We start from the raw sequence: 22,998 nt of genomic DNA, 5'->3' as shown, positions 1-22,998 counted from the left end.
GAACAAATGTGGGCTGGCGATGTAGCTCAGTGTTGAACAGGTGTTTAGCATGCTCAAGGCCCCATTTTTAATCCTTAGCAATAAAAAAAAATAAAAGGAACAATGGAACAAATGGTTGATTGTTATATGCATATAAACCACACAGAATTGCAAAAGGCAGCTTGGAACCACATGGAACAGCCAGTTCTGTGTGGCTGGTGATGGGGGGAAAGGATGCTACCTACCCATAAAACTGTGAGCAACAGGGACAGAAAGCCATTTGGAGGATGCTGAGCCACATATCAAAGGGTTGTGGTTAGCTACACCATAACAGCACAAGGTCAGGTTAGAATTCCACATGAGGAATGAGGTTATTGCTCTAAAGGAAAGATGACCATGAATTCCAGAAGACTCATGATCAGAACAGGCTCTGTAGCTCCTTGGTACCAAAACACTTTTATGAAAGGCCAATTTGGGGAAAAATGAGTACTAGGGTAATGAAAGAAAATATATTCTGATTTCAATAAGAATTCATTAATAAAATTGAATCCACAATAAAAGATCTGAGTAATCTGAGCTTCCTAGTAGCTTATGAGGATGGGGCATGAAAAGATACTTCTTGGGGGGAAAGAAACTTATGAAAAGTACAGAAACACATGAATAACAAAAATGCTCCTGAGATAGTTAACATTGGCAAGAAGAAACAATGATTAATAAGCAATCTTGAGGCTTTCTCAAACTGTGGGGCCCTGACCAGCAGCCTCATCAGCACCTGGGAACTTATAAAAATGCATAGTGTCAGACCCTGACCCAAGCTTACTGAGTCAGAAACCATGAGTGATAAAAAGGAAAGATTCAGGACCTCAGAACCCTCCTAAGACCAATGGGGAGGCCCCATGCTCACCTCTAGTTCAGAGTCCCAGACTAGGGGGACAGGCAATCTCTGCCACTGCTACTGAAGCTGCAGTCCTGTTTTCCCATAGTGTCTCTGCAGCCACAAGAGAAGGTCCTGCTTGTCACCACTGACTTGGGCCTAGTGAGCTGCCTGGCCTTGAACATGCTTGAAAGGTATGGCTAAGTCCCTCCTTGAACTGGTAATGGTTTAAAATACCAGGTAGCAATGAAAACAGACCAGAGTTCCATCCATTTAACCTCATAGATTATACAGCAGAAAAATATCGATTTCCATGTCCCCATGAAATCAGTTCTTTTAAACCTTTGTAAAGAGCAGGTGAGACACTTCCCATATTTGGAAGCCACTGAGTTATGACAGATGAAAATAAATAAATAGATAGATAGATAGATAGATAGACAGATAAATAACACAGAATATTTCAAAGAAAAGCCCACCCATTTTTCATTTCACCTTTATAAACAAGTAGAACATACTTTTATTTTTTCCAACCCACCTGATAACATGGATCCCTCATTAGTAGCCTCAGACAAATTAACACTCTCAGAAAATGAATAGATGGGGCTCGATTAACCCACTCTCTGAAAGAAGAAAACAAAAGAGGACATGTTGGTGTTTAAAACCCCAAATGACAGTTCATAACAACACACAGCTGTGATGGAAAATAAGGAATACATTAAAGGTGAGAGAAGCACTCAGTTACTTTAAGTTTAGTCTTCAGTGGAGACTGTTTTGATGCTTGCACTCTTGTCCCAAATTTATGCAAAATACATGTAAATCATCTTTGTCACTATGAAACAGAAAACCCCAATACGGACTCATACTGACTCAATAATGCATGACACCTCTCAGCCAAAATAAGTAGCTAAAACTTCCAGGAATTAGTTAGGTACAACTTAATTAGAATTTGTGCCCTGACAGTGTCCATTTGAAAAATAATAATAATAATACACATAAATTAAGAGAACATTTAATCTTATTTTTAATAACCACATTTACATATCAATAGGATGTGTGCACCAAAGAACTTCTCAAGCCTTGGAACTGGACTGGACACTATCATGTTCATTTTCTCTTCCATCTGAGTTCCATACGGCACTTGCTTTTATCATAGCACCCACTGGAAACCCAGCCTCAGAAAAACATGGCACCATCTAAAAGAAGGCAGTACGTACAATCTGATGTTAAAATCAGAAGCTACCTGGAGAAGTTCATGATGGACGTGATAGATGTTGAATAACATTGCGTTTTCCTTGAAATTCTTTAAAAAAATCCCATGGTGCCCCTGGGAGTTCTTTATAGCCCCAGGGCACTTGGATGCTAAGTTTGAAAACACAGTGGTAAGATGTGTTTTTTTTTTTTAAATTGGTTTCCCCAGAAACAGACCCTGAGATGAAGATTGATTGGTGTATGCAAATGAATAGTTAAGGATATGCTCATAAGAGAGATCAGTAAGAGAGTGGGGGGAACAGGAAGGGGAAGGGGAGAGAACCAAGCAAGGATGCAAGAATCTCCCACAAACCTCTCCTCACCCTGCTGGGGTCAGTTACCATCCCCCCACACCCCACTTCACCCCACCCCAGTTATCTGCACTAAGGCAAGGGTGCTGGGCTTTCTTTCCCACTGCCAAAGCTGTTGCCATTGGCCAAGGGCTGGGAGGGACCTAGGGAACAAATTCTCAGGCACTCCTCACCTTCTGAGCCTGCAGGCGAAGCAGACTCAACAGAGCTTGAGGGTGGTGCCTGTGCTGTTGGACAGGAAGCAACCAGGCCAAAAGGACAAGGACCTAAAGATTCTGGGCAAAGCACCAACATCATCCCACATTTCTACATGGAGACTCATCAGAACCCCTTGAAATTAAAGTAACAGTCACTGGAGAGTCACATGATGACAGGAACAGAAGGTACAATTACTAAAAGCCAAGCATAGAGATAAGTAATAAAACTGGGCCTGTTGGGGAGGGTGGGGAGGAATCTGTACTTTTGCTTTAAAAAAGTAAAAATGCATTCGGTATCTAAAATACCATCAGCAGTTTTCCAAAGAACTATTTAACCCAAAATATCTCTTCATTGCCATCAAATTCTGCAAGTACTCACTGAAGTGCATGTTGAGGGGCTTCCCAATTATTTCTTTGGCAAAAAAAATGATTTAGTCATGTCCCTTTGAGGGTCTTTAAGGACCGTTGCAATTTTGCTACATCATTGAAAAAGCCAGGCATTACCCTAGTTCAGAAGTCACAGGGCCCTGTACCCAGTAGCTGCTCAAATATGCACAAATTGACAAATTCCCTGACTTAACCCAGTGTTACCAAGGCAAGCACCTATGGTCTCAGTTTCACTTAATGAACTTAAACCCAAGGGAATCACAGAGTCATTATGGAGTCCTTCATTTCCACACCTTTATAAACTTTGTGGTTAGCTCATAAGTGGGAAGACCAGGTGGGGGGGTAGCCTATGCATAGGCTACCCTTCCTGGTCCTGCCTGGCCACCATGAGCAATTTCTTTCATCACTCAGATATATTGTGGTCCAGATTGTATTTGTAGCAAATGTAGTTAAAATGTTAAAACTTTTTAGTTGATTCCCAATGTTGCTGCTTCAGAGTGTGCAGAATGCGAGGTACCTTGTTTTCCGGTCAAGGACACTTGTTTCCAATGCACTGTAGCAACAGAGCCCAGACTGGGATGAGCACCTGCAGCTTCCTGAATCTCCGTTTGATTATTAACATGTCTGACACTGACTTTGTGAGCTCCTCCTTCTAGTCTTCCGGGCCAAAATCCTTGGTGTTTTTCTTGCTTTCCCTCTTTCCCTCCATCCTTCATCCAATTCTTGAGCAAATCTCCTTTGCTCTACAATCTGACCACTTCTCCCCACCTCCCCAACCACCAACCCAGTTCAAGCCATCATACCCTCCTGCTTCGCTTTTTGCAAAAGCCATCTACCTGGGATGCTTACCTTTGACCCCTATGTTATTTTTTTTTACGTCTGCCAAGGTGATCCTTACAAACTCCAAGTCACATCACTCCTCTGCCTAAACCCGCCTCTAACTTCCATCTCACTCAGAATAAAAACCAAAGTCCAAACCACCCACAAGGTCCCACAGAAGCTAGCCTTCCCACGACACCCTCTAACCCTGTCGCCTTCCGCAGATCTTTGCTCGATCACTCCCAGTCACATTGACCCTCAATGTGACTATCACATGGACCACAAGACATTGTCTAAAGTTCTTCCCATGACAGCCTTTTGTGGCCTTTCAACACTGGAACTCCAGAAACAATTAGAAGGATGTTCTCCAAAGCGACAGGAGGCCAGTCGTGTGCGACCGTAGTGTTTGCTTGGAACAGAAGTGGCCTCCCGGCACAGACTACTCCTGAGGTGAGGAGGTCAGACTGGCAGGCTGGGCTCTGCACACAGCTGGACCTGCTGCTGTTGAGTGCTGCCCAGCATCACCCATGGGTGGCAGGCTCAGCCGGTGACACTTGTCTTGTGCTGCCCTCCAAACCAGTCCATGGTGGCAATGAAAAATTGGAATAACGAAAATGACCTCAGACTAGTCTATTTCCTCCACTTTCTCCCACCTCCACAGCGGAGCTGGCTTGCATCCAGAGAGGTTACAGTCCTTTAAAGACCTGCCCCCAGTCATATGGAATCTTTGCTTGAGCTGTAGACTCCAGTCAACCTTCGCCTGGCTTGTCCTATACCTATCCTTAGTCGCCAGTGACAGAATTCAGCTTTGTCTCCTCTGTAGTCCTGAGACATTCAACTCTTCTTTCAAGCCTACACATCTAACACCTGAGTGGATGAGACACCCCCTTGTGGCTGAACCCAACCTGGAAAACAGGAGGAAAATCTGTGGCTACGGTGGCACCACCCCCATGCCACTGCATTTACCAAGCCACCACTACTTCTTCTGCTTCCTGGGAAGGAAGTTGGTTTAGGGGCTTTTCCCATGGCTTTATCTTCTTACGAATGTTTGAGCCTTCCTAGATTACAGCCCCCAGGAGAAACCTGTCGCAGGGCAAGAGGTTCCTACCATCACCTAGGCTCCTGGCAAGAGCTGTCCCCCTAACAGCTGCCATTAATGCCCTAGCCTCCTCTGGCCCAGGAACCTTGTCAATGACCCTTCTGCCATGGAGGCAAAGCCCAGTGTCTTTGGAAAACAGAGACAGGACTCAATCCCAGAGCCACCAGGAGGCAAAATTATCCAGGGTAAAACGGGTAACTGCACGACGGTTTATCCTGACTTCAGACCAGGCACACCCTGCATTGGGGAAAACGTGGCAAATGTGAAATGCGTTTTGGAATTAAAACAATCATTGATGGGAGCACTTGTAAAAATATGGTTATTCGGAGGCTCCTATTACAAAGAGAATAACTTTCATCTTTATAAATAGGGAGGTGCTGTGGCTAGCTAAAGGTGGCATGTAGCCCAAACTGTAGTGCAAAGATCCTACATCCCAAAGATCTAACAGAAAGAATGATCGAGTTGCAACAGCTGCTGCTGATGACCTAATGAGGTTGAATGCTGATGGCTTTTCATTATTTAAGAGGAAAATCCATGGGACATTTTAAGAGATGATACATGCTACAAATACGTGTATACTTGGTACTTTTCCTGTTAGCTATAGACAATTTTCATGAAGAAAGTTCATGACCTTTCCTATGTTTTATTCTTATTACAATAAATATTAAAAGGGGGTTTTTCCTCCTATTTCCTCCTAATCAAACAAGAAAAAACAATTCCAGAATTTTTTTTTAACTGCTAAAGGAGTATAAATAAATGAAGATTCCAGAATAATTTTCCAGAATAGTTTCAGAGTTGAAAGTTCGGTTCCAAGCAGATGACTTTTTTGTTTTGTTTTGTTTTGCAATTTTGGGACTGAAGCCCAAAGCTATTAATATTGCTACGTGGTTCTGGCCTCGGCTGTTGTAAATGTAAATAGGATTCCTGGTGTCTGAGTCCTCTGGCTTCTCCCCTCTGTGCACCGACCTCTGAAGGAGCAGTTGCTCCTTCCTTGGCTCCCAGCCGTTAACCCTCAACAAGGACCTGGTGCTGTGGGATGGAGGGAGCTGTGTGTAAGATGATATATATACATCTGCTTGCCAAGAGTTGGGGGACTAGGAAACACACAATTCAGGGCAACTAGAGAATGATACAAAATACGGTGACAGGTTGTAAGATAGTTGTCTTCCTTTCACGGAGTCAGCCCCTGGCACAGCCACGAGAATGACCACGGCTGCATCTAAATAACAGAGCTGGGAGCCTGACTCCCAGTCCACACTCCTGGCCTCTTGTCCCTCCACCTGGGTCCCACACAGGAGCATAACAGAAGAGAGAGTCTCCACGCACATTTAATCTGGGAACAGGCGCTTTCAGCAAAGTGGCCTGTGGGGGCGTCCTTTGAGGCAGCCCTGAAAAACTCATCTGCCTGCAAAGATAGTGTTTCCCTGGAGGACGTGTCTCAAGATAGCAGCCACAGGGGAGCAAATTCATGAGCGGGCAAATATTTATCCCCTCTTGTGACTGAACTTATGCCACTGCTTTCACAGGACTATTAATACATGGCAGCAGCGTGATCAGGTCCCCACTGCCCTTGACAGGGACCACCTGGCATTTCCCTGTCAAACGTCGGATGCCACTTTGGGCTATCAATATAAAAAGAGAAGGGAGAAGGTCACTATGGAGGTAGCATTTGAAAAGAGCAAGTCTATAGGGTTTCTCTTCCTGGCACAGTGGAAGAAACCACTGTGTGACAAGGGAGTTCCGCAGGAAACTCCGTCCTGAGGCTGTAGCATTCATTATACAGTAAAGTTGCAGCTACTGAGATGAACAAGAACCCTGAGTGACCATAGGTTAACTGAATCCGTGTGCTGATGCAACGGATGGGAAATGGCAGAGGTTCCCATTCCTATTCGCATTGTAAACATGCTTCTCTTTGGCCCCTTACACAGAATAAACACCCTTTTCATGTTGTGGTACTGTTTTTGTTAATGCGCACGTATGCAAACAACCTGCCACCTTTGACTCAGTGTTTAAAGGTAGGGGAATCCAAGCGCGTTTCAAAATAAATCTCACCTCAACTTCATAAGACTGAGTCCTATCAGTTGTTTGTTTTTGTTCGGGGTAACTGAAAACATTAAGATTCACATCAAACTTAACATGCAAACTTAACAGAAGCAAGAATGTGTAGGAGGAACTTCATCACAGATGATTACTTAAGGAATCCTCAGACTTGTTTCACTAATTCTCAGTGGTCTCTTGGTCCTTGCACTGTGTTTCCCACTAAACCAAGCCCTGAATGTGCTCCACCCAATGAGAAACCCATCCAGTGGACCACCCAGCCCCTGAAATCGCAAGGATTCTGAGCAGAAGGGATTGAACTATAGGTCCCTTCTTCTGCATGACTGATGAAGATGTCAAGGAGCCTGTGTGTATTTATTTACTCACCTGCTATCAGCCAAGCACTGTGATAGCCCAGGAGTCCAGCCCAGGACAGGTGGCTGCACTCACCGAGACCAATAACAAATAGAAACAAGAATGTGCGCTGGGTGGTGAATGGAGGAACAACAAAGGTTAAAGTTGCATCAAGTACTGGGGGTTCTATTTCAGGATACTCAAGAGAGGGTTCTCTGGTAAGTTTAGCATCTGCATTGAGGAAGAGAGCCTTGTGAAAGTCTTGTTCAGAAGAGCAGAACAGTTAAATACACAGCCCCTGAGGCAGACGCACTGGAGATTGTGCAAAGAATAGCAAGGAAGTTGGTGAGACTGGAGCGGAGCGAACAAAAATAGAGTTGAGGTCAGAGAGATGCAGGGGCCAGAGCATGAAGGGTCTCGTAGAAGGGGAGCTGGGACTTGGAATTTTTTTATTCTGGGAAGTTACTGAAAGGCCTTGAGCAGAAGACTCACATGATCCGATAGATTTTAAAAGGATATTTCTAGATGCACTGTTGAGAAAAGAGTCTTAAGAGAGCCAAGCATCAAAGGCAGAGAACCCAGTTAGCCTACTGCAATGGTCCAAGCAAGAGATGATGGGCAACATGGACCAGGTTGATAGGTGGGGAGCACTGAAGCTCAGGTTTTCTCATGAGTCAAGAGAAAAATCAAATAGTCCTGGATTTAGGTGTTATTGTTGAGATACCCAACCAGGAAAGAGTCTTCCAATCAATATGTGAAACACAGGATGCATTTAGAAAGGAAGAGTGCCCTTCTATAGAAGGCTCAGCTTCTCTGAGTGAACTGACGGGGAGTTGAGTGACAGGCGGACTTTCCCAGGGTCTTTAGACATCACTTGATTTTTTCAGCTGTGGAACTCAAGTTCCTGGAATGTGACTGTCACTCACTGCCTGTCTCTCAGAAGCTTGCATACTGATAGCAAACTGTGATTTATTCCTTTGGCCAAGTTTGTAACTGGCTCTGGTGGTCCAAGAACAAGCAGTTCTTTTCTGGGAAGGTGGGAACATTTTAATTTCATGCCTATTAGACATCAAAGTAGATGAGTTTTGGAAGAAGCAGCAGCAAGCAGTAGTAAAGAATGAACATGAACATGACTACCAAAGGGATATTTTTCCCTGGTGCAAACTCAAAAAAAAAAAAAAACTTTTTCAAATGTGCTTTGATTAGTGTATCACAAATTAGAACACTTTTCATTATATAGAAATGTTCTAATTAAGAGTGGCTATTGATGATTAACTACACAATTAAAACTGTTTACACAGAAAAAAAAAAAAGAAACCAGGGAATCAGAAAGGCATAAAATAAAGAGTACCAGCCAAGATTTTGCCCTAGGATCTTGGACTTAAATTTTCAGCTCCTTCATCTACCCAATGAGACAGACTGGATTTCTTCAAAGTCTGTCCCACCTCTATAAAATTTAGTGGGGTTTTTTGTTTTATTTTGTTTTGATGTGTTTGTGTGTGTGTGTGTGTGTGTGTGTGTGTGTGTGTGTGTGTGTGTGGTGCTGGAGATTGAATCCAGTGCCTTGTGCATGTGAGGCAAAGCACTCTACAAACTGAGCTATATCCCCAGCCCCAAATTGAGGTTTTTTTGCACACATGTGTGCACATGCATGTGTGTGTGCACTTTAAATGCATGACAGACTCTAAATAACATTTATGAGAAATAAAATTTAAGAACTAGGCTTTTGCTCCAAGTTCACTTACAAGAAGAGGAGGCATCATTTTTTGCTCAAGGACTACATGAGATCCTAGGTTCTTAAAGCTAATTTTCTTCATCTCTACATTTAAAATGGTAAAGCTTAGAGCAAAAGACAGAGAAACCGAAAAGGCCTCTCCTAATCTTGGTTATTTTAAACAGATTCTTAATGTCCCATCTTGTCATCGTCCTTATTAATGCCCTATTCTTTGATTGCCAAGTGACCTAACTCCGCCAGGGCCTCACTTGTCGGATTCTGTCAGTTAGGCACCATCACTTTCAATAACTTCACGAAACCCTACGTCCTCAGCCAGATGTGCAAGTTCACTTCACAAGTTAAATGGTATTTGCCTGGTATCACAGAATCTGCCTTCAGCAAAGAATAAACCAAGGAAGAGAGAGCACAGAGAAAGAGATACATAGAGGAGCTATTCATACAGAGGTCAATTTTCTAAGTGGCCAGTGAACAGAGAATATGTTAACGTTGTGACAACTTTTACTTCCCCTATACAACCTCATAACAACCTGGTCCTGGAGCCCAGGCACCCTTTCTATTTTCCTGTTCAAGCAGATGAGAGGGGAAAAGTGTGAACATATCTATTAATAACAGGCTGTACTGTAAACAAATGATGTTAGGTTAGAAGAGGAAAATTTCTTCCCATGTCCTGCCATGCATTGAGGCTAGCTAGCTGGCATTGTGCAACCTCGGGTTCACGGGCGGGACTTTCTCTTGCCCTTTCAGATTTACCATGAGGCATTTGCACTGTTACCTTATCTGACTCTGGATTAACAAGTCCTGTCTCGTTTCAGATGCCACTTGGCAGGTTCATTTCTGAGAATGGGGGAGTCATTACTGGTCAATCTGAGGAAAAGTACCTAGAAAGGAAGGGTCCATGGGTGTGGGGGAGGGGAGGGGAGGACTGTAGGTGGGGAGAATGAAATAGAAGAGAAACACCACCACCATCAATTGGGTAGAAATTGAGGGAAGGATTGGAAGGGGGGTTCACATTGTGCTGAGGAGTCTATATTTCCAATCAGTCATAAGTTCAGGGTAAGACTGTGTAGTGTTAACATCCTAAATATGCCCAGTCTTGTCCAGAACCAGAACTGGACAGAGGACTGAAGTTCCCACTCCCAATCTCATCCAGCCTTTAGTGCTTAATAAAAATGGTATATATTTACCAATTTTCCCTTGTTTTGGGGTAGTGGGCAATTTCTGACCAGAGTAGATTTTGAGTCCCTGGGAAGACAGAGACCACACGTCTATTCATCTTTATATAGTCACCCTTTCTTCCTTCACCATTCTTCCTTTTCTTACAGACAGTAATTTGTGATAGCATCAGTTGGTTTGATTAATCAAATCTAAGCCTTCTATCCAAAACGAATACAATACTAAACTGGATGTTCACAAAGGAAGGAAATAGGAAGCCATATCAGAAAAAGCCCTGAGATGTAAGTCTAAAGTTAGAGGGGAAGGAAAAAAAAAAAATAAAAAAATGGTCCTGGCCATCTTAGCAAGGTTGCATGAGGTGAGGGACAATGGAAGACCTTTGTACTTAAGCCATCTTTTACCCAATCCTTCTTTTAGAACAGAAATGAACACAGCAATCTTTCAGCAGCCAAAGGATGACATAAAAGGATGCTCTTGATGTTCAACATTCCTAAATTCCTTCTCGTACTATGAAAGCAAAGAGACTCACCATTATCTCTTCCTAGTTTGAAGACTTCCAGGGACTGCTCATATTACAATAAAGTAATCCATCCAACCTAACATGCCCCATTAATCACTAAGAATAAGACATCTCTTGACTTCAGAACGGTCAGGATCTTTTTTAATTGGCGGATGCTCTCCCTTGCCCAATTATTTCCCCTAACAATTTCTGCATCTACTGCCTTCCCCCAAAGTACAGACCTGACAAATGGTTTATGGACATCCCTTGGAAAGTCCATCCATTTGGCAGTCACTCTGCAGTAATTTCATATGCAACACTAAATGATCCCATCCAAAATACCAAGTCACGAGGCCACCACTTAGTCACACATTTAGTAGCTGGCTCTCCATGGAGGATGCATCAGGACACCGTTCTCCTTAAAATCAGCTACTGCATGGGGCAAAGTCAAAGGGTTATTTTGATCCAGGCATTAAATTATTAATACTCCTATTTTTATTTTTCATAATAGGAGTAGTTTTTCTCCTTCTCACGAAGACAGAAGTCAGATATCTCAAAGTCCCACTGAAGAAGATTTAAGTTTCTTCATCAACATATTTTTACTGGATCTTCTGGGAAGGGTTAAAGGGCAGGTCCAACCATGACAGGATGTTGGGAGCCTTCTTCATGTGCATCAGCAGCATAACCAGCTCTCCTGTGAAGCACCTCAGAATGATAAAAAAAATTCAATCCTGACAGCTCTAGGGCCAGCTGAAGGCTACCTGAATGCCCTGATATTTATGAGAGAGAATCCAGAGTATGTATCAACTGATCCTTCCTCTACATCCCAGTTGCCACACCTGTGTTAGGATAAGTCTAAGAACAAAGGGGACAGCATTTGATTTGGTCCTGAGAAGCAACGTCTTCAGGGGGCTGTGACTGGGTGTTGCACACACTCATCCTTTCTTTCTTCAAGGTCAAGGCTGGGGCAGTTCCTTTAATCAGTCAATTGTATGAACTGCAAAAGTGTACCTGAAGGATGTCATCCATGGTGTTACCCAACATGTCCTTGAGTATCCAAATTCAAAATAAGGAAATTAAGGAAAACAATGTAACTTGAGTGTCTTCCCACTTTACCTTACCTGTCACCAAACTCAGCTAGATGCAGGACATAACCAGAGTGATATTAATGAGATTAAATGCAATACCTACTTATTTGCCTCCTTCTAAATAGCCTTTGCTCTATTTCATCCTCTCATTACATGTTCTTGTAAGTTGCTTCAAATCACATTCTGTGTACAAGATATATGAAATATGCCTTTTTTGGGTAACAGTCTACCTTTCCAAGGACAGTCTTACCTGCATATGAGTCTATTTTTCACCAAGGCTGTAAAGATCTCCTGAAATAACACATGCTGGGGATGTTTGCTGAAATTCCTTTCATTCTTGTAGTTTATACTGTGATGAAACAAACAGAGGAGCATTTTGAAATAAAAATTACTTAGGATGTCTCAAAAAGTTACCAATGCAACACAAATACCTTGTATACTCAAGGCAACTACTGAAGGATTCTTGAGATTTAACCCTGCTAAAGGCAAGATAGGAACTAGAAATTCAATTGCAAAATTAACGATGAAGAATATAGTCAAGCATATGCCTTTCATCCTACCATATTAATTAAATTGTTCCTTACAAACACTTAACAGCTAAAATTGGTCAGAGGGGAAAAAAATGGAATATGGAGAGAAAAAAAATGTCTGGGGCCATTATCTAGATGGATTGCACCAGCAAACAAGAATCCCTTCCATTCTCTTTCTACTCACCCTCAACCCCCACCAGCCACTTTAGCTGTCAATACCAATGGTGGTCACAAGTATTTCTTTGTAGATAACAGGAATTTATTAACAGTCTACACTCCATCAGCCATAGTGACTGCTTGATTGTTATTGTTTATGTTTCATGTATATGTGTTTTTAATACAATTTTGGAAATATTCAGATTCCAGGTTCTTTTTGCTGATGTAAGAGCCTATCAAAGAGGTTAAAAATAGCCTCATTGCATTCCACTTTAATCCTAGAAGAGGATAAAAGACAATGCACATAAGGGTCACATTGCTGTGGTATGTGTAATATTTTGGTGCATATTAAAATAGGCTAGTTTTGAGATCTAGGCCAAATAAGATGGAATTACATGAATATACCCTCTTGAAGGCAAGTTCTATAACCTTGTGTCATCATTTGTAACGATCTGCCTTTGAAGCCTTTTAGATGTCATTAGCCTGCATGTAAGTCCCCACCCTAGCTAGGGGAGGGCTGTTCTGATTTCTTAGTACATGGACACGGGCAAACTGGATAAGTAACAATAACCATTTATTGTTCCTCACTGAAGACATATTTTAAAACTATGAACCCACGTCATGTCATGCGGATTATTGGACTAATTAAATTCATTGAGTGATAGGAAAAACAATGGAGGCCCAATAAATACATGGTCATTCTAGAATATTCATATCAATATTTCATGCCATTCATTATTTACATGGCACTTAGTGCCAAATGACCTAAGCACATTGTAGAACTGAGAGAACCAGCTCCTGGAAGGGGAGTGGCCCATGAGAATGCACAGCTTCCCGGAGGTCTACATGGCAACAGAAATCAACACAGGCTGACACTTGCAGTGTTGCAGGTGAGGTGCTCTCCCTGCAACTGAAAACCTGGTTGCTTTGACTACCACATTTTTTTTAGCCACCACATCTGTTCACAGCAACTGATTCTTTTATTTCTTCTCATTACTGGAAAGATGTAGATTGACCAAAGACTCAGCAAAGCTCAGAATCGGCCTGGCCAGGTCACAACCTGGAACCACTTCCTCGTTGAGCAAATGCCAACTGTAAGTCAGCACAGTGTCCTGAAAGTCCCAGGTCAGTTCCACCTGTGACCATTAAGCCTGTTATTTATGCATTATTGCTGGGAATGGTTGAAGCTCTTAACTAAAAAGATTAAACCGAGGATCTCCATGGGAAATTTTGAAAACAGATTTTAAATGGTAGCTCCTGTCATACACATTAAGAAGCTATGGAGAACAGGTTGCTGGAGGCACAGGAGATTTCTTACCTAAAATTTTCAAGTTCAACAGCTTCTGTGGACTCGTGCCACTGACCTCGAGCTCTGTGTCCACCCGCCTTGATGGCGGGCTCAGACTTCGTCATGCTATTTTGGGCACTATCAAAGTTAATGGCTGGAAGCTACAGAAATAGAAGCACAGAGTACGTGCGTGAGGATCACAATTCAGCACAGGATAAAGAAAGTAACAAAATGGGGGGAGGCAGAGGGGAGGCCAAAGAGCACAAGGATTTTCCAGGTCAATAAGTAAGATGACAGCCCTGTTAACTGGAGGGGTTTTCTGAGAGTTGAGCATCTTTGACTTAAAACATTTACTCTCTATCTTACACTATTTTTAATTCATAGCTGACAGTACTACTTGTCATATCTTATGGTGACTTATTATTTTCAGTCTCCTTTGCTTATCTTTTTTTTTGGAGGGGCAGAGGTGGGGGCGGGGAGGATGCCAGGGATTGAACTCAGGGGTGCTCGACCACTGTAGCACATCCCCAGCTCAATTTTGTGTTTTATTTAGAAACAGGGTCTCAATGAGTTGCTTAGCGCCTCACCATTGCTCAGGCTGACTTTGAACTCCGGATCATCCTTCCTCAGCCTCCTGAGCTGCTGGGATTACAGGCATAAACTACCACCCCTGGCATTGCCTTGCTTATAATATCAGGAAACTTGTCCATTTTGGTTCAATGCTGTTTACCCAGCACTTGGTGAAATGCTGGGGACACAGGTCTGAGATGAGGCCTAGGCATCAGGGGATTTTGAAGCTTCTTGTGTGTTTTAGCTGTGGACCTGGAGAGTTTCTGGGTCCAGGGAGATCACTCTGGCATAGTGTGATGTGCCCAGACTGAGAAGCAGTCATCACATATGCATTCCATCTTCCACATTAGCCAAATATACACACCGCTTACCAGGTAGTGGGGATATGTTGATAAGTGAGAATCTATCACTTTTAATCAATCTGAACATCCAATAGTATTTATGAAAGACATTAAAATACTTATAAAAGTTCATCATAAGAAAAATAAAATTTAGCCAGGTGCAGGGACATCCAGCAACTTAGGAGGCTGAGGCAGGAGGATCGAAAATTCAAAGCCAGCCTCAGCAACTTAGCAAGACCCTGTATCAGTGGTAAAGCACCCTGGGTTAAAAACCTAGTAGAAAAGAAAAAGAAAGAAAATCTGTTTAAATTAACCACAACAGCATGTCTCCATGTACCGAATGAACTGGAGAGTGACTCATATAATAAGTTGTCAAGTTATCAGTATTCAAATAGTTTCTCTTACCAATACTTACTATATCTGAGATAACCTGAGATTTATTTCTGATGCCACATAAAATTAAGCATGGTATGGATAAATATCTTTTCCAAAGTACAAGTGAAGAGTGTTGTATAATTAATTATTACAAATGAGGTAAACAGAGGGTAATAGAACAAAAGAAAAGACACATTTTCAATAAATGATTACATTCTATATAATGACAAAATAAAGCACTTGTTGTCTTATTCCACTGAGATAGTTGATAGAAATCAACATGGAAACATTATTTCCATATCCAAAGAGAATATTCCTGACTCCTCAAAAAGGTGCTAATCTTCTAGAAAAAATACATTCTAAAAAGGACATTGTTTTATAGCTCACCAAAAAAAAAAAAATCCTTCCTCATACACCAACCACGGTTGGCTTTTCAAAATATTAATAAAAAGGGCTAGAGTGTGGCTCAGTGGTAGAGCACTTGCTTATCATTCAAGAAGCTCTGGGTTCAATCCCTGGCACGACACACACAAACATATCAAACATTCCATCAGGTAAAACTTACCTTTCTATTTCAGTTCAGTCAGTGAAACTACAATAGGCCATGGACATGGGAGGCAGCACTGTTTAGTGGTTAGGAGAACAAACTCTCTGATCAGCTCTGTGGGAGTCAATCCACCATGAGCTAGCTGTATGATTTGGGGAAATTTTCTTAATCTCTCTGTGCCTTAGTTTTTACATCATTAAAATAGAAATGATAATAGTAGTAATAGGACTGGGGCTGGGGCTCCGTGATAGAGCTTTTGCCTTGCATGTGTGAGGCTCTGGGTTCGATCCTTAACACTACATAAAAATAAATAAATAAAGATATTTTTTAAAAAAAAATATATATATATATTTAAAAAAATACTAGTAGTACTAGTAGCAGAAGTAGTATGTATGTATGTCAGAGTCATCGTGAAAGTTAAATGAATTACTATTTATAAGGCACTTGCTATGTGCCAGGTATACTTCTACCTCTTTGCCAATACTCTTTCAATCCTCATAATTATTCCCATTGTTCAGATGAATTTGCCAAATAAATCAAATGCGTCATTAGGTGACTTTTCAGATCTGAACTGATGACCCAAATGATATTAGACACAAAGCCACAGCAACAAGCAAATTTTCCTGTGTTAACACGAAATGTTACAACAGAGAGAAAATAGGAAGCAGGTTTTCCAGGTCCAAGGAATTTCAGATCCCCTTGCCACTGGCACGATTCCTAGAATACTGTTTGCAAGAGAGAAAAGTAGCCAAGACAGAGAAAGCAAACTCATAAGCCACCAAAGGAGAGGGCAGGACGTTTCCATGTCCAGCGGTCATCGCCCTGGTGGGCAAAGCAGGCAGCCAGGGTTGGGAATCAACTCATGGAGCTTCAGTGGATAAGATGAACTTGGCATCCACAGGTGCAACTTACACTTTTTTGTTGAACCCGGAACTCAATGCTATTGTTAATACTAGCACATATCAATTGTACAAATTAATGGGTTTCATTGTGACATTTCCATACATGCACATAATGTGCTTTGATCATATTCACCCTTTCTATGACCCTCTCTTACCCCCCTCCGTCCTGGAAAGACCACAGCTTAACAATAGGAACCTTGAAACAACCCATCCACTTCAGATGAAAGCAATGTGAGTTCAGAACCCTGGAGCATGTTCCCTTGGCTCGTCAATGCCTCAGACCTGCTGGTTATCTGACCTGTGGGTATCTGACCTCTCCATGCCTGGGCATGTGCAGCCTGTAACTGATCACGTTCCAGGGCTCAGTTCAAACAGCCTCCTGGTGAGCACTTATCCATGCCTTCCTGGGGAGGGCTTACCTCTCCTCTTACAACACTTATCACAGTCTAGTACAATGTCCAGTGTACAAATCAGCGTTCTGGCTTTGAATTCAGCCACCCTGTAGGGAGCGTCACCTCTAACAAAGCCTGGCATATAGTAGATACTCAAATAGGAAGTGGTTGAACGAATGCCCATTTCGTTCCCAGACAACTAACTCATCTGAAACCACCTCCAGATGAGTTCACCCAATCAGCACACTTGTTGCAGACACATGGTGTGCCAGACATTGTATGAGAATCTGGATATACAGTCATCAGAACAGCCATGGCCTCTGCCATCAAGGACCTTATAGTCCCCCAGGTGGTAGGAAATTGCAGACAGTAAGCAGGCTTGAGAGACACACTGTAGAATTAGTGAACAGGGGTTTGTCGAGGTGGAAAATAAAGGAGGAAGCTCAGGCCCTATGGACCAGAATGGAAGGTAGAAAAGAACAGCGAATGCATGCTCAGCTGGAAGGTACCTGTGTAGCTAACGTGGAGAGCAAGCTCTGCAGACACAGGGAGCACACAGTCAGGACAAAGAGCAAAGGCAGAGCCCCATAACACAACGAAACAATGAGGGACATGGCCTGGCTCATTAGAGATCCAGCTAGAGAAGCATTCAGTTCTCTACAACTCTGCCTGAACCCACAGGGTAGATTTCCTCTGTAACCAGCAATTGGTCATCGTGACCCATTTGCAAAAAGAAAGAAAGGGGGAAAAAAAAACCCAGGCCATATCATATCTTATTACAGCATAAATTCAGGTCAATGGGACTTAATCTCAAATTTCCTTTCCAAATTGACTGCTAAAAATCTCAGAGCCAAATTTGAGAACTACTCACATATTTTATTGGGCATTTCTGCCTTATCCCAACTCTACTGTGCTCCCAGCCCTTGTTTTACTTTTATTGTTGGTCCTGTTTTTAATTTGATTTAGGGTAACCCATCATACTTCATGCATATTGGACGGCAGGATCATGTGAGCCAGCAGGGCTCACCATTGGACGGCTCTTCTTGGGGGATGGGGGAGTTAGTCTTTGGAGCCGGGGCCACTCCCAACACTTACAGCCTCCTTACATTCTTTCTGGAACAAGCAAACGTATAAATAAATTCTCGAGTTACCTTCTCCAGAATATTCCTTCTGCTATAAATCTCTCCACACTATTTTATGAAATAAGAATAAGTACTCAGAATAACACTTATTAGTTCAGAATTACAAAATGTGTGAAAGTTTTATAAACAGAATTAGGCCTAAATCTTGTGAGCCTTGGGAACCTTCGTCCAATTGAAGACAGTGATTTTCATTTTGTTTTCCTTAGAGCTATCTACTTTCTGAATAATTCAAGCATTACAAATATGCATTTCTGTTTGTGTGAAATATTTAACAAAAAGATATGCCATGCGAACGTGTCAGACCACGGATGGCCAATTCCAAAGTTGGCTAAAAGGGAGAAATCGTTAAATTAACTTTAATTAAGCCTTCCAGGTGTCAAGAAGGAAGTGTAGAACGGGGACAAAATAGAACTATTAAGGATGAACTTCAAAGTTCATCCTTTGAGCTAAAAAACCAACAAGAACCAATACACCACCATCATATTTCTTTTGCCTGGATCAGGGGCTTGTACATATTCATGGGGTGTCACAATTCAGTTAGGAAAAAAAAAAATAACCCCAAACTCACTGAATTAGAGGATACAGTGAACCAGAGAGAGAAGTCAATGTTGCTGGCACTGGGAAATGTCCATCTTGTTAGGAAATAAGATATGTGGACAAGACTTTCCAAAGTGAGAGGAAAAATAATGCTTTGCTGGTGAGAGAGCTGTCTTGGGAAGAGAGTGGTCACTCTGGGCACGGCAGATATGCGGAGGTGGTATCATGAGATGTGGGTTTGGGAAATAGGTTAGAACTCATAGGGAAGAAATCTGGGAGAAGAGAATAGTAAAAAACAAAGAATAGAAGTCTTTGGTATTAGGATTACATCACAGAAAGCACAATGGGAATCAATGAGAGGAACCAAAACAAAAATGTCCCACCAAAGTCTTAAAATTCTCTCCAAGGAAGCATGGGTTTGTGAGCAGAGAGCCAGGAAGATTATTTTCGCAGTAAAGAGACAGACAAAGGGCAGAGTGACTGCTGAAATAGGTACACAAGAAGAAAGTTTTCCCCCAGGGCTGTAGCATTAATAACAGAGAAGAATGGGCTCACAGAGGAAAGGTATTTTTTTTTTTTTTACTGCAAATCGATGCTCATCCAACAATTTCTTTTAACTATAATTTTATTTTCCAACACATTTAAAAGATATCTCAGGGCTGGGGATGTGGCTCAAGCAGTAGCACGCTCGCCTGGCATGCGTGTGGCCTGGGTTCGATCCTCAGCACCACATACAAACAAAGATGTTGTGTCCGCCAAAATAATTAAAAAAAGAAAACTAAACAATTAAAATTCAAAAATAAATAAATAAATAAATAAATAAAAGATATCTCAATGGTTAGAGACACGTGTTGCAAAATGGGAGTGCCTGGGTCCAGAACTATGACCTTTGGAAATCATTTAATGTCTCTGTGCCTTAGTTTCCTCATCTGTAAAAAGGGCATTTGTAAATTATTAAGCAAGATAATGCAGGTAGAGCACAGGTACATAGTAAATGTTCCCTAACTATATCATTATTCGGCCTTCATATGCCATCAAATCATTAGAGAATCTATAGTATAAATAGATACATAAAAATGCTATAGCTCTCTGATAAGTTTGGTTGATGAAACAAAAACCCTTAAGGTTGGCATTATTAACCACATGGGCTCTTAAACAAAATTGACCTAAACAATTATAATTTAATAGGCTTTGGAGCCAGAAGACAGGGTTGAAGTTCCATCCCTGCCATTTCCTAGTTGTGAGCGCTACATAGCTGTAATTGGTGTTATTAGCATTGCTACATTGTTCCCAAACCTCCTTGAACAGCTTCTAATATCTCATGACTTTCCAAAGTCTTCATAGAAGCAAAACCAAAAAGAAAAGTTTCGAGATAAATTAAAGTGGGAGTACCATTCCTTCCTTTGCTGTTCAAAATAACCAAAGCTCACTCCTCCCTCCTTTTTGGTGGGATATGATTAGCCCCAAGCCCCAAGAGCTGCACCATTAACAGCAAGGGCAGGAGCGGAGGGAGGAGGAGGAGGAGGAGAACGAGGTAACCGTGCTTTGGAAAAACCAATTTCCATGAAGCTCTGAAGAGGCCGATTTGGGCATTCAATAAAAGAGTTTGCTGATTATAGAGTGAAGAGTAAAAGCTTTGCCGGAGAGGATCCTTGGGGATGAGCAGAGGAGAAAGGCAAGGCGCCCGCAGGAGAGGAGGATGAAAAAGCTGTGGATGCCAAGTCTTGGCAGGGCCTGAACCAGGAACGAGAGAAACAGCCAGATGAAGCAAGAGAAGACAGGCGAAGAACAAAGAAACTGGACATATCGTGCTTGTAAAGATGTTAAATGGATCCCTTTGGAAACACCTGATTCTCTTTTATTAAATCATGCACATTCTTTGGAAAAAAAAAAAAAACAACTACCTGTTGTTTGCTTGATTGAACGTTCAAAAGGCACCGGAGTCTTTTAAGATCTGAATAATCCCTAGGAGAGAAAATACCATAACATCAACCAACAGAAAGCGCCAGGTGAATGGGGTCATATTACCCACTGGTGACACTGCTACTTGCAGGCCTGCTTTATAGACCAACTTGGACACACCCACCATTTTTCCCTTGGAACTCGGCAAAGGGTCAAATGTTTCAGTGGGCACTGTAACCGCAATAGCAGTTGTTAGGAGTCTACACTATTTCTCAAAAAGCTATTCAATCTGCTCAATAGTCACTGCCTTGGTTAATAATTAGTAAAGAGCATATGGGATTACCTGCTGGCGACTCCTTGCTGTTTTTTATCAGTTGACTTTTCTGTGGTCTTCACCTTTTTGTCTGGATCAGGCATTGTAAACCATCAATGCCCCAGAATTAACATCGCATTCCTTTCAAAGTAAAACGGAGGGAAAAATGTGAGTTGGTTTGGGTGAATCAGAACGTTCTCGTTTAATACAGACAAGACTCACTTACAACATCTATTTTAACATGCAAACACTCATATCTATTTCTAATACAAGAACAAAAGTGTTCACATGGATACCCTCTTCAAAGAGCTTTGGATATATTTAGGGCATAGGTTATAGTGGCCCCCTGAGCCTGTATTTTCTGGGTGTTCTTGATTTCAAGGATTCCGACCTAGTGCACCACAGGTGTTGTTCTGCATGTCAGAAAACGTATGACCACTCTGGGTTTCCAAAATGTACGTCTTTGAACAAATACCTAAAGCTCAATCGATGCTTTTATGCTGTCTCACTTGCCTTTCTCAACAAGAATCCTTAATTATATGCTGCCAATCATAGGGTTCCTTTGTCATCATGGGTCATGTCCCTAATAGTCTCAGAGAAAGTCCCACCCACTCATAAATAACCGCTCAGAGTCAAGAGTAACATTCAGAAACCTGGTGTATTTCCAAAATTCCTAAAGTTACCTGAAGAGCTTCACACGCCCTTCTGGAAAGCCTGGGCCAGTCCTATACTCACCCAAGCATCTGGCAGAGAGGCTGGCCAGCCTAGAAAGACAGTCCAATAGCCATTTCAACCTTCTGAATTAAGCTTTTTATGATGGTCATGGTCACTTTCCCTGGTATTAATTTTAATACTACTCCTCATCCCCACTCCAAAAGTAAGTATGCATTCATCAAGAGAGAACAATTTGCTTTTTTTTTTTGCTTTTTAACTAATTTCTATGGTCAATTGTTTTCATTTCCAGAATAGAAATCTAAAGATACAATACTTCTTATAATATAGCAAAATACCAAACTCGATATTATGTTGGTTTCATTCAATTAGATGCAAAAAAAAAAAAATTCAGTTGTGTTTCAATGCCACAGTTTAACTTCGATGTGTTGTTCAGGCATGAAAAAGCATGTATTATTGTCTTATAATTGCATGCCTCAATGTATTGTGAAATCTATGGTCAAACTCCAAGTGTTTCAGAGGTATTTAGAAGCAAAGCAATGTGCCAATGGGTGTTTCGCTGCAACAGAATCTAGGGAAATTTAATTTTCTGAAATGCACAAAGACACTTTAAGGATTTAAAAAGGATTTCCCCAATGTAGTCATACTTGTGACAAATCATTAACCAGAATTAAAAAGAGTTGGGAACCAAGATTCTCATCACTGGTACAAAACAAAGCACAGTATTGATATGTTAAGATTGTGCCAAGGATATAAAACCACAGACCCATTCATTCAACAAATACTTATTGAATATTTACTATGCCTAATTTCAGACTGAGGCTGCTAAAGGTAAAAGAGGCTATCACAGGCATGCAAGTCTATCACTAGCAAAAGAAAACCCCACTTATGAACTCTAGGACACATTTTGTGAGTAGTTCAAGTAGAAATTTGATTTAGCGTCTTCTTTACCCTTAAAGAAAGAGGGAAGAAACGAAAGGAAGAGGGAGGGCAGACAGTGAGGAAAATGGAGAGAATCTGTCAATTGATGTTTAAAAGCAAAAGACCCCAGTGGTTTTTTGTATGTAGATATGAAAGTGTCCCCCCAAAGTCTTAAAATCAATGGACATCCAGTCAAAATGAGTAGAATCTAATTTTGGTTTTTCCTCAAGGAAAGAAAGAAAATGTCACCAGGATACACCAGCTGCTATTGGGCTTCCGGTTCCTGCTCAGCCCACAGCTACAGGCTGTTTGAGGAGTTGGAAATGGAGGACGCGACACTGTGTGCTTGAGAAGGTGTGGGAAGCTCACGGCCTCCCATTGGAGGGAGATCACGTTTACCATTATCAAACCCTGTTAAACATCCTGTCTTATTCTTGCTTAATCTCCATAATTTTATTGACTGGGTGTGTGAACAGGAAATAATCACCTAATCGTTTTATCTCTTTGAGATTTGCAAGTACTCTGTGAGCTGGAAGAGTGAATACAGATAACTCTCTGGAAAATGTTTCACTTAATTAAACAAGAAACAAATTCACCAGAATCAGTAGAA

The 22,998-nt window shown here is 41.7% G+C and overlaps 1 protein-coding gene across 3 annotated transcripts in view; it reads right to left on the bottom strand.

The window, feature by feature from the left end:
* The window catches only part of Nek10 (NIMA related kinase 10), a 207,813-nt gene that overhangs the window by 172,175 nt on the left and 12,640 nt on the right, over nt 1-22,998 (bottom strand). For all 3 annotated transcript variants that reach the window (XM_005317280.5, XM_040289877.2, XM_040289879.2), the window contains exons 2-6: nt 20,826-20,936; nt 20,485-20,545; nt 13,805-13,935; nt 12,051-12,149; nt 1,389-1,473 (exon numbers count right to left, since the gene is read on the bottom strand). In XM_005317280.5, the coding sequence (XP_005317337.1) occupies nt 1,389-1,473; nt 12,051-12,149; nt 13,805-13,935; nt 20,485-20,545; nt 20,826-20,899 (450 nt within the window). In that variant the 5' untranslated portion in view covers nt 20,900-20,936. The remainder of the gene's footprint in view (nt 1-1,388; nt 1,474-12,050; nt 12,150-13,804; nt 13,936-20,484; nt 20,546-20,825; nt 20,937-22,998) is intronic.

This window comes from Ictidomys tridecemlineatus, chromosome 2, assembly GCF_052094955.1.
Source record: "Ictidomys tridecemlineatus isolate mIctTri1 chromosome 2, mIctTri1.hap1, whole genome shotgun sequence".
In the NCBI taxonomy this organism is placed as follows: Eukaryota; Metazoa; Chordata; class Mammalia; order Rodentia; family Sciuridae; genus Ictidomys; species Ictidomys tridecemlineatus.
Note: the sequence above shows the minus strand (reverse complement) of the source record. Positions and strands in the feature narration are given on the sequence as shown.